This window comes from Parasteatoda tepidariorum, chromosome 4 (genome assembly GCF_982258835.1).
Source record: "Parasteatoda tepidariorum strain Cologne lab strain chromosome 4, Ptep-v5.0, whole genome shotgun sequence".
NCBI lineage: Eukaryota > Metazoa > Arthropoda > Arachnida > Araneae > Theridiidae > Parasteatoda > Parasteatoda tepidariorum.
In genome coordinates this window covers 47,912,574-47,930,304 of record NC_141758.1, presented here as the reverse complement: position 1 = coordinate 47,930,304, position 17,731 = coordinate 47,912,574, and the positions used below count along the sequence as shown (strand labels likewise).

Sequence of the window (17,731 nt, the reverse complement as noted above, 5' to 3'; positions counted from 1 at the left end):
ACGAAAGAATCAAATATATATACATAAAAATTTATTACATAATAATTAATACGCAAAATTCAAGTGATTCTTATCATTTAAATCATCTATGCCATTATTATTAAAAACTCGAAATGATTTTTTATATTTCCTTGTTTCAAATTTATTTTTGATACAGAAAACTCCTCTATATATATTTTATAAACTGATTCATTATGGTAAAAAGGTATTTTTTCTTTTAAATCTCAAATCAAGTTTATCAAAAATTATTCAGTTGCATACTTTCTAACACGAATTTTTCCAATTTATTTTGAAGTTGTGACGCATTTTATTTCAAAAAAGCACATTATAAAATAAAACAAGCATAAACACATAATTATAGGTATATTTTTATTGTGCTATACAAATTAATAAAATCATTTATATAATATTTTTTACATAAGTGAATATTCATTCATAAAAATACAGTGTAAAAGAATCAATAAAATTGTATGCGTGTATTGGCGTCTTCAATGCCTAGAAATGAAACAAAGCTTATGAGGTTTCAATTTATATGTAATAAATAATTCTGCATCAAAACTTGATTTCTCTCCTTGAGGTAGTTGAATGTTGAATTTTTGTAGTATTGAGACGAAATATAGAAAGATTTCCATATTCGCCATTCCCTCCCCGGGACAAGATCTTTTACCTAAATAAAGAATAAATGCATAAAGCAAATGTTTAATGTGGTTTAATATTTTATAAATAAAATAATAATTTAAAATTTGTGACGGTAAACTACATAATTGCATTACGCATCAGGATATAAGTCTTTTAAACATAGGTTTTTTTAAACGGATTTTTAATCTTAAATTTCATTAATAATACTTCCTTTCATAACCATTTTGTAAAAAGGATTGATAAAAAAAATTATAAGTGCAGCGAAAACTATATTAATAATGTATAAGGTATTGAAATGTTATAGAAATTAGAAATTGTATAATTTCTGGGAGTGGAAAAAAAATTTAATACTATAGAACAAAAAAACATAATGGTCTAACACAGTTTTAAATTGTTGTGGATGTATTTTTATTGGCCGGAAAATCACATTGTAGGATCCAATTTACCCACATTGATTTCCATTTTGTTTTGGTTGACAGAAACGTAAAATTAATAAAATTCACAAAATTTTCTGATAATATTTTCGCATTCCTAATTTAAAGGTGTTTACCTGTAATGCTATTACTACTTGATTTTGATTGTTTTCTAAATAAATTGTTTAAAATTAAGAGAATTGCTTTTTTTATTTTTATTATAACGCTACGCTTAAGGTGAAGTTATTTAAATTGGTGTCTAATCTTATTAACTATTTTACAATTATTATTTGTGCACCTTACATTAATATACTATTATAAATTACAGTTGAAGAGATTCGTTAAATGATTTAGAGCTTAACTATCAGCTTCTTGCACAATGTGATGCATACCTAAATTGTATTTAATATATCTGTACCGTTTTGAAGTGAAAAATATTAAATTATAGTTGTGAACTCGCCATATTTGTCATAATATTATACTTTTAATTTTTAATGCTATTTTGAAAAATGATTACTTACAAAAACTATTTATGCTCACTAATAGATCTCAATAGAAAAATAAGTATAAGGGATAGTTGGACGTGGGAAGTGGGCACAAGCAAACAAGAATTTTTTCAGTACATATATTTTAAGTGAATAGCCCCCTAGTTATAACATAAAATTGATATATGAGCATGAGTATATGCGCCTGCAAATAGTCTTAATAAACCAACAATAAACAATTTATTACTAAATATTCCCGAAACTAAAGAAGAAACTGAAGCCGTGAGAAATTACTTGATTTAAAATTATGTGCCCTATCTTTTACTTAAGTCTGACTTTAAAAAAATATTTTTTTTCTTTTTATTCGACTTGGAATACGCAGCTTTTAATTTTTCTTAAAAATTTTATTTCAATTATTCATTAGTAAATGACTTTAAATGTATTATTATTTAACTCACCAATGGAGAAAGGCATATAATGAGTGGGTTTTACAACACTTTTCTTGTCCGAGGCAAGAAATCTTTCAGGGATAAAATCTTCAGGATTTTCCCAGTGTTCAGGATTATGATGTAAAGCCCAAAAGTTAGCAATTACAATTGTATGCTTGGGTACGTCATAACCACAGACGCTCGTGTCTGCAGTGGTGCTAAATACGAAAAAAAAATATTTTTACGTCAAATCAAAGATATAATAATACTACAAAATAGCCTTAGTAAATAATATTGCGTTGGCAGTGATCAAATTCATTTTTAGGAATTGCAATGATAAAACTAAATTAAAAAACGATCATGTCGCAATGTTTAGTGTGGTAGGCTAAAATTGTTTTAAAATAATGCATAAAACACAAACCATTGCTGTGAAATGGGATCAGTCTGCGTAGGGACCGAGGGTGTGCGGTATTGGTCCTCGTTAAACTGTTCTACCGTAAAGTGCTCGACTTCGCGTGCAGGTCGTCGGGCAACCGAAGAGGGGGTACCATCCCCCCTGCAGAAGATCAAAATTGTGATGACATATCTTCAGATCTTCCTCAGGGATGTTTCCCAGACCGTCGCCAATAGCCCATTGTGCAGCTCTAGTGTGACGTAAATGAACTACAACAACAGCAAATTGCTGTGAAATGATTTACTCCTAATCTTGCCTTTGTATGTGTTATTTTATTTAAAAATAATGCTATAAAATTTGAAAAAGAACACGAGGTTTTTCTGCAAACGATTCCACAAAATGTTCTTTTCAGAATCATTTTTTTTAGTTTTGAACTTCGATCTGCATAAATAAAAGAAAGTTTGTTAACTAGAAGCCATTTAAATATTTATTTCCTAATATATCTTTTGAATTCGTTACAATATAAGTGTTTGTTTTCAAAATTAGAATTTAAATAATTTAAGATGGAATCTAATGGTGACGTTAATTTCACTTAGACGCACTTAAATTGTTACTGTGATATTTTTCTTAATGGAAAATATTTATATAGTTATAATCTAATAAGTAAATAATGATAAATAAATAAATAATCAGAACGCAGTCTTTGTATGCATTATTATGTTTAAAAACAGTATTTAAAAGAGAGAAAAAGAACACGAATTTCCAGAAAATGATTCTGAAGTACGGCTCATTTTTGATATAATTTTAAACTTCAGTCGCTTTTGAACTTTGTTTTCTAGAAATATCTTTAAAATAAGTTATTATTATTAAAGCGTTTTTTTTCTCCTAAATAAGGGGGAAAAAAGATGGAATAATGGTGATAACTGGATACTTGAACTCGAAAAGAAATGAAGTGATTATGCCGAACCACGTGATTTAAATCAGATTTAATTGGATGCTTGTAAGCGACGTCACGCGTGTGCGTCGAATCTGATTGGCTCCTGAATCGACAACTTATGATGACGTCACTTGCAGGTATCTAATTGAAACACTTTATTTATTTAAGTGAGAATTGTCTTACTTGACAATATTTATTTATTTATGTATTTTTTATGAAATTAAACAAAAAGATCATAGTCTGACACTCACTATCTTAAAACATTTAAGGGAACAATAGTCTTCCATCTCATTATCTCCAAGATTACAGCATGCGTATAAGGCATATTTTTCTGATCTTGGACTTCAGGTTCTCGGTCCGCTCCCAAGACATCCATAATTTCTTTCTGCACTTTATTCTGTATATGGGGGAATGCTGCCATGGTATATGTGCACCAAGAGAGAGTTGTGCGAACCGTTTCGCTACCAGCCCCAAATAAATCTCCAGCGTTACCCATCAGGGTTTTATCTACAAAATACAATTTGATTGGAAGTAAATATTAAAATAGTAGTAAACTAATTTAAAAAATTATTTTTCAATAAATCGAATTATATTTTTATAATGCATGAAATATTAGCGTTAAAAGAATGCATATTTATATGCGTTTTTTTTTCTTCTTAAGATTGATGGATATCAATATCTTAAATTACAGTTTTGATTCCTTTTAAACTTTTAATTATTGCGGATTGATGCTATTTTAATTGAAATATACACTATCCTACAATAATGGAAGAGACACTTTCAGTTTTTGACATTTTTTAAATTTCTCAAGAAATATTTGAAGGATTATTTTGTAACTTTATAGAACTTTAGTTCACGCATTTTTTCATACTTAGCAATAAAATTTAAAGCTTTCAGAGGTTTGAGAGACCTACTATATATTACGAACGGAAACATGTATTTTTGATCACCCTATGCCAGAAAATCAAGCAAAAAACTTGTAACTTATATCGATTACTTTAATTTCTACTACTTTTAATAACTACATAAACGTAGAGTAAATATTTATGGAGATATGGATATTTTTTTTATAAAAAATATTTTTTTTTGATGAATTTTATTTCATTATAACTTTATAGATCTTCAATAGAATGAAACAAAATTTTTGGAAAAATTTAAAATTAAACACAAAATTGACGATTTAAAATTTTAAAAAATTTCGTTAAAAACAGCGCATGTGCTGAAAAATTTAAAAAAAAGTTTTTTCATAATTTTGTAGTGAATCATATTTGGCAACTTATAAAATAATTCGTTTGAATTTCTTAAGAATTTAAAAAGTTTTAAGCAATTTTCTAAGTAGTTTTTGTAGTTTTCCAAAAAAAAGCTCAAGACGATCAAGGGTTTTTTCACAAATTTTATTTTGTATAATAAGTAAAAATTTATAACAAATGATAATACCTTACAATAATCGTCCGGAAACTAAACTTTGATGGTATAGAGAAAGAGAACATGCAAAAGAAAACATACTTTTAAGAGAGGTGATCCAACACCACCGAGATAGGGGACAAGGCCTGAGTGGCTGCTTGAAGTAGAGGAATGAGTCAATACCGGTCTAATTTTTAATAAATCTTGTTTAATAGTACAAGGTAAAATTTGTGGATAACCCCCAATCATTTTGAGCTTTCTTCTAAAAAGTACAAAAATTACTTGAGAAAATTGCTTGAAACTTTTTAATACTGTAAGATATTCAAAGAAAGCTTTTATCAATAGCTGTCAAATACGATTCCCTACAAAATTAAGAAAAATTTTTTTTTCAAACTTTTTCTACGCGTGCTCAGTATAAAAAAAAATTAGTTTAAATACTCATATCTTGAGCAGTTTTTAAAGGATTTTTAAAAATTTTAAATCAACAATTTTGTAATTAATTTTAAATTTTTTTCAAAAATTTCGTTTATATCCATTGAATATTTATGAAGTTAGAGCAAAAGAACCTAAGACGAAAAATTAAATTTTTTATTAAAATGTCCATATTTCCATAAACATTTACTCTAGGTTCACGAAATTTTCTGCAGTTATTAAAAATAGCAACTTGTAGGTCTCTCAAACTTCTGAAAACTCTAAATTTTATTGCTAAGTATGAAAAATTGCATGAACTAACACCTCTAAAGTTACAAAATAATTCTTTAAGTATTTCTTGAGAAATTTAAAAAGAATGTAAAAAAACCTGAAAAGTTCTCTTCTATTATTGTAGGGTAGTGTAGTATCTACAATGATAAAAGAAAGTTTTTTTTTTCTTCTTTTTGTGTGTATCAGAGACCAGAAGTTTAAACAGCAGGTGCAAGGGGGAAATATTAGCTCCCGGTGCCGAATTTATTCAAAAATTTCAATTCGTCCGTAAGGAGAACTGTGCGAGAAACAAATTTTTCTTATAGGTTTAATATTATGCATTGTTGAAAATAAAGTTGCAGACGATTCTGTTTTATTAATTAATTGAAAGATATCTTGAGTGATGTTAGTTTGTTTACAGTCCTATTTAACTAAAAACACAAGTTCTTAATAATTAATTATACCAAGAACTTAATAATTAATTTTCTTTGTTTGTTAAAGCAGGCTAATTCAAGTTTAAAAATGTGTGATTCGCATGTGAAAGCGATGTAAATTCACATGATGTAAACGAATTAGTATTTTTTTTTTATAATATCTAAAATCAGGTGTTTAACTCACTACAGTTATAAAAATAGTATAGTATTCGTTTAAAGGCTTATTCCACGAGACAAAAGATCCTTCGAAAAACTGCCTTAATAACGCTTGAGTTAAATATTATCGTTCTCTGATTCAGGTCAAAATTACGATCTGTGGATGAATGAATGGATGTATGAATGGGTTCGCCCTATAAACGGGTGTGACGTATGGTATGGCCGAAGTCGAATTCTTGGCCATAGATGGCTCCACTGGAAAACAAGAACAATCGCACCTCTCTGCCTAAACAGGCATTCGTCAACAACAACATTAAAATATTATGCATTTAAAATTTACAAGTAAATGATGTGTCAGGATCCTTTGATCTTCTTGCTTCCATTTCAACAAGGTATGAGTCTATGAAATCCCTGATGTTCTTAGGATCGAGAGTATTTATGTGTTCATCTATTTTCTTCCTTAAAATAAAAACAATCAATTTTACAACTGTATATAACAGACACATCGAGTTATAAAAAACTACCATTTTCAAAAATCCAAGAAATAAAGACTAAACACTAGATTTTTTTCTAAACACAGATTAGAAAATTAAATTGATTCATTTTTTTTTGAGTTATCATCATTCACATTATTTAAATCAGACATTAAAAAATATAGTTTTAATTAGATTAAAATAAGATAAAAGCTACGCCACTGTGAAAATGGCATTGGTGCAACAATGACGTATTTACTGAATTTAAAACGCTGACGCTGTGTTGAGTGTTAAAATGTAATGTTGCATTTTGTTTTGCCGCGCAAGAAATATAAGACTTAGAAATTTAAATTTTTTTTATGAGTAAACAAAAGTGATCACGGATTAGGATAAAAATTAATATTTGAAAAATAGTTCGAGATTTATTGATTGCTAAACTTGTATAAAATATAAAAATTGAGCGTAAAATTCAAAATACAAAATAACAGTAATACGATTATTTTTTTAAATGAAATTTTCTGAAAATTTTATTCTAATTTTCAAGTGTATTTTTTACATAATTCTACGTAACATTTGTTCGAAATTTTGTCACGACAAAATTTAAAAAAAAATACGATAAAACAAAAAAAAATAACATTCGATAATTAGTTCGAGAATTATTAACAGTCAAAGTTTTTAGAAAAATAAAATATAAAAATTCAAAATACAAAATAATAGTAATAAGATTATTTTTTTAAATGAAATTTTCCGAAAATTTTATTCTAATTTTCAAGTATATTTTTTACATAATTCTACGTAACATTTGTTCGAAACTTTCGTCATGACAAAACCTTTTAAAAATTAAGATAAAATAAAAAAAAAATAAAGTAAAATTCATAAGTTTAAAATTTAAAATAATTGATTTAAAAGTATATTTTTAAATAAAATTTTATGAAAATATTATCTCTAACTTTCAAAGGTATTTTTTACATAACTCAATGTAATTCTAAACCTTCGTTGTCACAAAACTTTTTTTTTTAAAAACAATTTTCTTCAAAAAATTAGTATTGTAAAGAGCTTTTTTAAACGTATTTAAAAATATATTTGAATTAAAATCGTTGCTGCTCTTAATATTTTTTTTAACTTGGCATCTTGTATATACATTGCTGGTACACAAAATTTATGTTTAGGCATTAAAAAAAAAATAATTGTAAATGTTGACTGCCTTTAAAAACAAAATAAATCAATCAACAAAAACAAAAACAATAAGATGGAGATTACGTAAGGATTTTGTCACTTCTCTTAACAGCTTCCACACCTTTTTCCAGACTAAACAATTTCATCAGAAAAGGAATGTGTCGGATCCATGGAAAAAATATATGATAAGCAGTTTGTGCAATGATGACACTTATTTCATTGATGCTTTCATCAAAAATAACTCTGTCTGGATGGTCATAGTCGTATCTATGACCATAAACCAATGTTCCCATATTGTTGGACATACTTGGGGTCAGAGGTATCATTAAATCCATCGATTTTCCTTTGGAAGATTCCAGAACATTCAAGAAATAGTTAATTTCCTCCTGTGTAACAGACAAATTATCAAATGTTAAATAACTTAAGCTTTGTTATTAAACTCAACAAAATATTTTGTCCACTCAATCAGACAAGAGTTTATCCTTACGAAGATAGGATATCCCAAAATTTTGTCTCTATGATATTATGTCCAAGTCCAATTACATCCCCGTGAAGTTACGTAATCTTAAAATTTAGGACTTAGTAATGTTTTGTCCACAGCCAATTATATCCACGTGTAGTTATGTTATCGCAAAATATCGCCTCTCTGATATTTCGTTTTCTGCAAATTAGATCCAAGTGAAATTATTTTGCTTCGGTAAAATTTTGAATTTCATTTTCCCCTTGTGTAACAAACAAATTATCAAATGTTAAATAACTTAAGCTTTGTTATTAAACTCATACAAAATTTTGTCTCCTCGATCAGACAAGATTTTATCTATACTACGATATTATATCCTAAAATTTTGGCTCAATGATATTACGCCAATTATATCCTCGCGAAGCTATACTATTTCACGATTTTGGCCCTGGTGATGCTTTTTCCAGAGCCAATTATATCCCCGCGTAGTTATACGATATTTTGTCCTCGGAAAATTATATCCACCCAAAATTATTATGTTTCCTAAAAAATGTGACTTTATGATATTTTAGAGACGGCAAAATTTGTATCCGCGCGAAGGTATGCTGTTGTAAAATTTTGACTAGTATATTTTGCGCACAGGCAATTACATTCATGCAGAGTTATGCTATCTCAAAATTTTGATCGTTGTGATATTTTGTCTCGGCTAATTACATCCACGTGAGGTTTTGAAAAACTTCATTTCTGATATTTTGTGCTGGAGAAGTCATGCTCGGGCAAAATATTGTTATATTGTTGATGCAATATTTAAACCAATTATCCTAAGAGTAATTTTTTTTTCGTATTTAAAAATCAAATATCCCGATTTGAATAATACTACTTATTTTTAAAACTAGTTTGTGGTAATTTTTTTCCACAGCTTGATAATTTATACACTGGTGGACAAAATTAAGAGAGGGAAGACATTTTCCCAAATATCTCAAAAAATACTGAATATAAATAAATGAAATTTGGTATGGATATAGCTTATTCCATGATAATAAAGTATGCAAAACAAAAATGAAAGTGCCATTCAGTGCCAAGACCTATTGCCAATAAATCCAATGTAGTCTGAACTTAAGGATAAAAGATGATAATAAAAGTGAGGCTTGTACAGTGTGTGTTGCCTCTAGTATGGTGTATGGTCACCCCTGACAGACAGACAGCATGCACAACGAGTATGCATGCTGTTAATAAGGGAGTTAAGGAGGACTTGTGGAAGACCCTCCCATTCTTCCACCAGATCAATTTTCAACTCAAGAATGGTTCTGGGGGGAGGTTGGCGCATCGCAATAGCTCCCCCAAGAGCATCCCAAGCATGTTCAATAGGATTCAGGTCAGGGGATTTGCCTGGTCAATCCATTCGTTGAATATCCTCGCTTTCCAGATACTCATCAACCATGAGATCCCTATGTGGTCGCGCATTAAAATGAACTCAGGGCCAACAGCGCCCCTAAAAAGACGCACATAGGGCTCTAGGATCTCCTGTCTGTACCTCTGGGCAATCACGGAACCATTGTCAAACCCATGGAGCGGTGTCCGGGTATCTTGCATGATCCCTGCCAAAACCATGAGTCCCCCACCAGCATAATGGTCCCTTTCGATAGTGTTGCTAGGATGGTATCGGGTTCCAGGTTACGTCCATATCAATAACCGTCCAGAATCAGGTTGTAGACTGAATCTGGAGTCATCGGTGAAGATAACATTAGCCCATTGAAGCTGTGTCCAATTCTGATGTTGTCTTAATTTTGTCCACCAGTGTAAGTTAATCCTGAATGCATTTCTAATTATAAATTAATAATTAAGCATTATAAGTAAATCCTGAATAAATACCTGAATACATTTTTCTATTTTTGATCTTCCCAGTCCAAGATCTTTTAAAGCATGGACGACAAATCTTCTTTGCTCATGCCATATCTCTAAATTTGGTGCGAAGAAAGGACCTTCGGAATAAAATAAAAATGATAAATTTAATTAAATTGATGATTCTTGTTAGTATAAATCGTTACCTTAAAATTATTTTCAATAAATAATTATAGAAAATCATTTAAATTTCTATAATAATGGAATACTCTGCTATCAACTATATTAAGCGGACGAATTCTGTTCCACCTCCATTGATGTTTCAAACTTTAAAGTTAAGAGAAAAATGAGCTCAGGTCTAGTAAACCATGAAGGTTCAATTAAAGAAAAAATGTTTTCAAAATGTCTAAATGCAAACAAATTATAGCAGAATTACTTCCCCAATGTATAATCCATAATCTTGAACAGTTCTTAGGTAATTTGTTTGCCATTTATTTTGCGGGGAAAAAATAGCATTCGAATTTTTTTTTCTCTTAGTTTACACTCACTCACTTTTTCCAACTTTAAATTTTAAATTACTAAAGATGATAATATATAAAGCTGATAATATATCATATATATGTAGATGATAATATATGCAAAAAACATATTCAGCTACAATTTTTTTTATTTAATTAAAAAAAATTAATTTTATTGATTAAAAAAAATTAAAGACTTAAAAAAATTATTTTGTATAAGCAGTTTTCATTGGATAAACGAATTTACAATTGTGAACCAAAAGCTTGAGATTTTCTTTAAGGGTTTAGTATTGAAATACACATTAAGGAGTCTAAACTTTTGATCGAATGATCAAAAGTTTAGATTCAAGTAAGTAAAAGTTGGATTAAGTAAGATCAGATTTACTTGGACTTTAGTTTAAACTGTTGGGACCATATTTTCCGAATTGTAGGGCTAACCCCATATTTTGAGATTCAAAAACTCAAATCTCTTGGAAAAATGTTTGTTTATTTAGAGAATGTACGCTTTAGTACTTAAAATACCATTTACGCTAATTAATTTTATTTTATTTCGTAAGTGGCATTAAACAGCCTATGCAATTTTGGGTTCACGAATATTTGTTCATTGTTCATTTGTAATTTTGAGTTCAACCCAGAAGCAAGAGAGCTCCTGGATCAACCATTGTTACAAACATTCCAGAGCATTGTAGCAAACTAGCCTTTGTGGAGGACTTTATAATGAAACTAATCTGCATTTGCGTTACATCGAGAAGAAAACCATTAAAACCTCTCATATTTAACGCGACGGTAACGAGGTTACACGAATTAATTTTATTTTGTTTTATATCCGGCGTTGACAGCCGACCCAATTCTGAATTTACGATTATCAATATTCATCTCCGTAGCCTTGTAATTTTGAACCTAATCCAGATTGCAAAGAAACTCCTGGATCAAGTATTTTATTTTATTTTATAACCGTCTTTGAACAGCCGACCCAATTTTTGGGTTTACGCCTACTAATGTTCAACTACGTAGCCTTGTAATTTTGAACCCAATCCAGAAGACAAGGAGTTCCCTGGATCAAATATCGGGAGAAATTTGCCTTCGTGGAGGCATTTTTGATGGAACTAACCCGCATTTGCGTTACATGGAGAGGAAGAACACGAGAACCTTCCTCAGCTAACCTGACGGCAAAGGGACTCTAGCCCATGATCCGTTTACCACTGAGGATATATCACGTCAGCACTGTGGTCGGTACAAGCCGGATGCGGATTCGTATCGACCAGCCATGGCTGGGATTTGAACCCGGTTCACCTCACTGGAAGGCACACGCTCTATCTCCTGAGTCATCACGGTTCGTATCAAGTATTGGGACAAGGTTACTAGCCTGAGGTGTTACATGTAGAGGAAAACCTCCCACGACAGCAAGGGGATTCTAACCCCTGATCCGCCTACAACTGATGATATTTTACGTCAGCACTGTGGTCGGTGTAAGCCGAATTAGAATTCGAAGCAACCAGCCGCAGCTGGGTCACCTCATTTTGAGATGAACGTTCTATCTTCTGAGCGCCATCGCTGCTCGCACGAATTTATTGGCATATTTAAGGTTAGACTCTTGGAACTATAAAGATTGAGTACTAGTTAAAAATTCGATCATGCTATTCAAGGCTTTCGATTTTTCTTTGAACTCTGTACAAGAAGAACTTACTTTTATTTGCCAATAAAGAGAATGCACTACTAGGTGGACGCCCAAGAAATTCCCATTTTCCAAAAGCTTCTTTGATTGAAATCGTACCATTCAATACTACTACTAGCTTAGATCCTAAACGTACACTAGAAAAAAAAATGAGAGAATAAAGAATCGATTATGAAACGTTTAACTATTTTTAAAGCTTTATCATGATATTACAAAACAATTTATAAATAATAATTTATTATTTGTTAAACTATATTATTATAAGGTTTCTAAAAGATTGCTAAAAAGTTAAAAAAAAATTCTTAAAAATAGTTATGAAATAAAAATAATGTTATTGGTTTTCATGCCATTGCAATCGATTAAAAATTAGTTTTAGAAAAATTCAAGAAATTCTACATTTTTTATGTAAATTTTTAATCATTTGTTAGTCGTTCGAAGTTAATTTAAGTTCGAAGTTATTTAGCTAATTTAAATTTTTTAAGCTTTTACTTCATTATAAACTTAGATCAAAATCAAGAAGAAATCGGTTAAGACATATACATACTTTAATTCAGTCTAAAAAACGCTCTCTAATTATAATTAGAGATGCCGCTTCTGTACTGTTTTTTTATATTTTCTTTTTTAATTATTTAATTTATTTTTATTAATTTTTTTTTTAAAGTTTCCAATATCTTGGGATACTTTGTTTCCAGTTCTATGGTTAATGTAGTCTGCGAGAGGAATGAGAATTTTTTAAATTTATTTTCTGGTTAAAGGACATCAAATCAAGTGCTATCTCCACCCACGTTGCAATGTTCTGGGGGGAGGAATATGTGCTATCTCTAGTTGCAAGCGTTAGAGTGTTGATGATAAATGAATTTTTTTTTTCTTTTTTGCTTTTATCATCGTTTTTTCTTGTATAAGGCATTATTCATGGTTTAAGTTATATTTAACTTTTTAGATTTTTTTCTTCTTTTAATCATTCATTATGAATTTTGTGTGATATTATTCATTTTAAGAGCATTTTATTTGTGGATTCAATTTTTTTCCTTATGAATAGGCAAAAATTTTGCAATGAATCTTACTAAAGTAACCTCCAATAACAAATTTAGATGATGAATAGAGTTTTTCTTTCAAGATATTATAACTTGCTTTTGCACAAAAGGCAATATTTCAAATTGAATAATATCAAAAAGCATTTGATGACACTGTACAATTCTAGTGATTTTGAACATTGCAACTAAAAATTTATAAATTACTATTTTTCTCTATCAGGCTTTTATTGACATTTTGTTTTATTCTTAAATTATATATTTATTTTAATTATTATCTAATTTTTTACTAATTTTATACATGCTTTATAATTTTCTTTCCAAAAAAAAAAAAAAAAAGGTAATGTAAAATATACATTCAAAAAAGTTTTAGGACATCGATTTATCCTTTTTAGGTCATCTTTGATTCCTTCTTAAATTTAATAAGATGTTTCTTAAAAATTTATTAATATTTTAAAACATTTTCAGGTTATCAACATTCTAGCCCTGCTTATTATCTATTGGTTTTCATGAACCTTCATTCATGAAAGATAAATTACATATTTATTTTAATTATTATCTTATTTTTTACTAATTTTACATATGCAAATTAAGATTTATAATTTTTTTTCGCAAAGAAAAGGTAATGAAAATATGCATTCAGAAAATTTTTAATCTACCAATTTCTTATTTTTAGGTCATTTTTTATTCGTTCTTAAGCTAAGTTTTTTTAAACAATTTTTTATTCATTTTTTTAAACATTTTTAGGTTATCAACATCTTAGCCTTGCTTATCTGTTTGTTCACTTGAACCTTCTTTGAGGAATCACGAACGTTTCAACAGAATAAATAAATAGGTAAATATAAAAAGAACTAAAAAAAATATTTGGGACAATAGTTTGATGTAAACAATTATTCAATAAAAGGTATGTAAGGTTTCAAAATGAAATAAATAACTACTTTTTTTTAAAAAAATAATATTAATATAATTGGAACACATAATATTATCATAATTGCTAAATGTTATTTAATAGTGTTTTAGAGCTACACTCATCCCCAAAAATAAGAAACATTATAGTGGAAAACTTTCCAGTATAGAAACGTAAACGATTCCAAAGAGAAACATTTTATGTGTTTCTTTTTTCCTCACTCTTTCCTTATTTACATTAAATAAAAAAAAAGTGATAAGATGTGGATACTCGGTAGGCGGCTTTTTTATTTCGCAGTAAAATTTTAAAACTATTAAACCTTTTTGATATCGAAAAAAATACTAACTAAATATAAAAAACAAACTTTAGAATAAATAGAAAAATTTACAATCAATCGAAAACTGCAAAATTGACGAAAAGATTAGACACCGCAAACTTCGCGAATTTTATTGAAACAACAGTGGGTAACTATAATTTAATTTAATAGTTGATATAATTAGTTGACTATAATTTAAATGTTGATGCAAGCATAAAGGTTTTTTTAAATCCCGAATCGGGTAAATTTCCGCATCGTGATCTGTCACGCCAAAAGGATTTTACACCTGCAAATTAAAAAAAAAAGAAAGAAAGAAAGAAAAGAAACATGTAGAGATTAATTCCGGGGTGGAAGCAGAATTACGCTGTGAGTTACACCCTTCGATTTGGTCCCTCTTCTGCGATGTTTTATTTTTCAGTTTCTCGCGGAAAGCTGCCCGGAAGTTGCCAAGTCTTGGCGATTAATCTGCCGCAGATCACGATGCGGATCGTGGTTGCCATAGGCACATAACTGTCTCAGGATCCCCCTGGTTTTGACTTCAAACCAAATTTACTAGTAGTATATTCTTGAAGTGCCTTTAAATTATTTTTGACATGACTAAATTACAACCTATTAATAAATTTGAACTTATATTTATTATAAGTTTTGTTTACTCATAATTCTAATGGACAATTCTTGAGGAAAATCAAAAGAAGAAATCATATTATTTGTAATATTTAGGAGGGCCAAGGTCTCTATGGCCTTATGATAAATCAGATGCTGTTCATCATGGATTAAAATAAAATAAAAAGTTATAATAAATTAAATTTATAAGGGAAGAGTAAGCTGCTTTTATCTGCATAAATCAAGATGATAGTGATAGAAATAGAGCTAACCTGAAAACTTCACCATATTTTTTACTCAGTTCAGTAAACTTTAAGTGTACATCTTTGTTGAGAAATGGGATATATCCAACAATGGGGAGTCCTATTGGTCCTGGGGGAAGATTTTTTAAAAGTGATTGAATAAATCTTTTGAAAACGTAAATCACAAAAATGATGAATACTGCGATCCATATTTCCATAACTAAATTTTGTTATAATTGATATGGAATGTATAGATTACATGTTATGTGAGACGGTAATCATAAATAATAGATACAAATATTTCAAAAGCTGTCCAAAATCAATGAAGTTTCATTTCCAAACAAAAACAAGGATATATGTCACGTTTGTTTATGTTTATCTTAGGAACAATTCTAGTAAATTCGCATATAGTAGTGCCATCTATCTATGAAAAATGTAGTTAATCAGAAATTTTTTTTTTAAAAAAAGGGAAAAATGGATTACATTTTATTTACAAATTAACAACTTAATTAAATGATTTTTCGTTTGTTGTTTTAAAATTTTAAACGATATTTATTCCTTTGTTTTATGGAATTATGTTAGGCATACAATTTTTTAAAGGTTTCATTTAACAATTATTTCTTTGAGCTAATTCTGTAAAAACATTTTTGTGAAAAACTGTTGAAAAAAAATGACATTAAAAAAATTTATATGAAAAAAAAAAATGAAAATATTATTTATTTTATTTTTAATTTATTTTATTACTTATTTATTTATTTGCTTTCATCATAATTCATAATTTTGACTGACAATTAAAAGTGTTTTTTATTCAGAAAGACAATTGTCTTAAATTTTTTGATTAATTGTCAAAGTTTCATATTATATAAATTTAGTGGTAACATATTCACTTAGTTGTGAAAGAATAATAATAATAATTAAAAAAAATTGCACTTTTGTAATGTTGGTAATATTTTTTTTTGCCAAATAAGAGAATTATTTCGTAAAAAAATATTTTTTAATTAATTTTTAAGAAACAATTATTTTTTAATTTTAATTATTTATAACCATTAATTATTATTAAACACAAAAATGTTAATTATCCTAAGACTTCGTGAAAACAGATATTTTTAAAATTAATATTTTGGAGTTTGCAAAGAAAAAAAAGTTTCTAAAATTATAAAGTTTTAAAATAAATTAAATCAGTTCATTATTCACGAATAAATTTTTATTTCGGTTATTATCTTATTCATTACTAATTTTATGAACACCATTTATGATTTATACATACTTAGCCCTGCTATGCTTATTATCTATTTTGTTTCGATGCTATGCTTATTATCTATTTTGTTTCGATGCTATGCTTATTATCTATTTTGTTTCGATGCTATGCTTATTATCTATTTCGTTTCGATGCTATGCTTATTTTCTATTTTGTTTCGATATTATGCTTATTATCTATTTTGTTTCGATGCTATGCTTATTATCTATTTTGTTTCGATGCTATGCTTATTATCTATTTTGTTTCGATGCTATGCTTATTATCTATTTTGCTTCGATTTTATGCTTATTATCTATTTCGTTTCGATGCTATGCTTATTATCTATTCTGTTTCGATGTTATGCTTATTATCTATTTTGTCTCTTTTAGGGGAGTCGGTAGGGCATATGTAAATAATGCTAAAACTGACCTTTTTTGCTGTACCTTTTCTGAGAATTGCATTGAAATTTTTTGGGGATATTTGAAATTATATCAGTTGTATGCTGTGATTATGTTCTAGCGTAAACAGGAATACATATGAAAGAATTTGCTCAAAACTGATGAAACTTTTTAGAAAATTAAAAGTTCCCTGTTCGTAATTTAAAAAAAAAATTCTGCCAAAGATATGTATTACCAGTTATCACAGTGTAACTATGTAACAATATGTAAATATTGTGTGAAAAAAAACTGAAGCATTATCTCGTTTAGATGCTGTTAACAGGTGCATCGAAAAAGGTCAATTTTAGCATTATTGGTATATGCCCTAACGATTCCGATTCGTTTAACAACCGAAATAAATAAAATAAATACATAAAAATAAATAAGCAAATAAATAAAAAGCAAATACTTTAAAAAAAATATTTACGACAATAGCTTGAAGTAAGCAATTATTCAATAAAAGTTCTGTAACATTCAAGAGAAGGTTTCTTCTATTCCTTTATTAATAATATTGATATAATTGGAGCGCATATAATTGTAATTGTTAAATTTTATTTAATAACATTTGAAGGATTACATTGATTCCCAAAAATAAGAAAATATTTTGTTGTGTATTGGAAATTTTTTCTCTAGTGAAACATAGAAGATTCCAAACAGAAATATTTTAAAAGTTTTTTCCTCCCTCTCCTTTTTTTCTTTTGAAAATAAAATATGTTTTTATTTATCGATTCCTATTTTAACAACCAAATTTGATTATAGCAACTCGTTACCAAACTTGATTTATAGCATGACTTATATTTTTATCATGACTTGTATTTTTATCGATTCATATTTTTATCTTTT

At 28.4% G+C, this 17,731-nt stretch overlaps 1 protein-coding gene across 1 annotated transcript; it reads right to left on the bottom strand.

Moving 5' to 3' along the window:
• Window positions 1-358: 358 nt before the first annotated feature.
• Window positions 359-15,632, bottom strand: LOC147810946 (cytochrome P450 2J4-like). Its single transcript, XM_087161041.1, has 8 exons — window positions 15,245-15,632; window positions 12,128-12,252; window positions 9,953-10,062; window positions 7,705-8,006; window positions 6,312-6,430; window positions 3,548-3,803; window positions 1,996-2,183; window positions 359-667 (listed from the first exon to the last, which is right to left on the bottom strand). Exons 1-8 carry the CDS (start codon window positions 15,430-15,432, stop codon window positions 489-491), a joined length of 1,467 nt encoding a protein of 488 aa, XP_087017167.1. The 5' UTR covers window positions 15,433-15,632; the 3' UTR covers window positions 359-488.
• Window positions 15,633-17,731: the final 2,099 nt, after the last annotated feature.

Coding starts and splice junctions, on each gene's coding strand:
- LOC147810946 (XM_087161041.1), bottom strand. CDS start 15,432: ATGGAAATATGGATCGCAGTATTCATCATTTTTGTGATTTACGTTTTC. Junction 12,253..15,244: donor AAATATGGTGAAGTTTTCAG/GTTAGCTCTATT, acceptor TTTTTTTTCTAG/TGTACGTTTAGGATCTAAGC. Junction 10,063..12,127: donor CTCTTTATTGGCAAATAAAA/GTAAGTTCTTCT, acceptor TTTATTCCGAAG/GTCCTTTCTTCGCACCAAAT.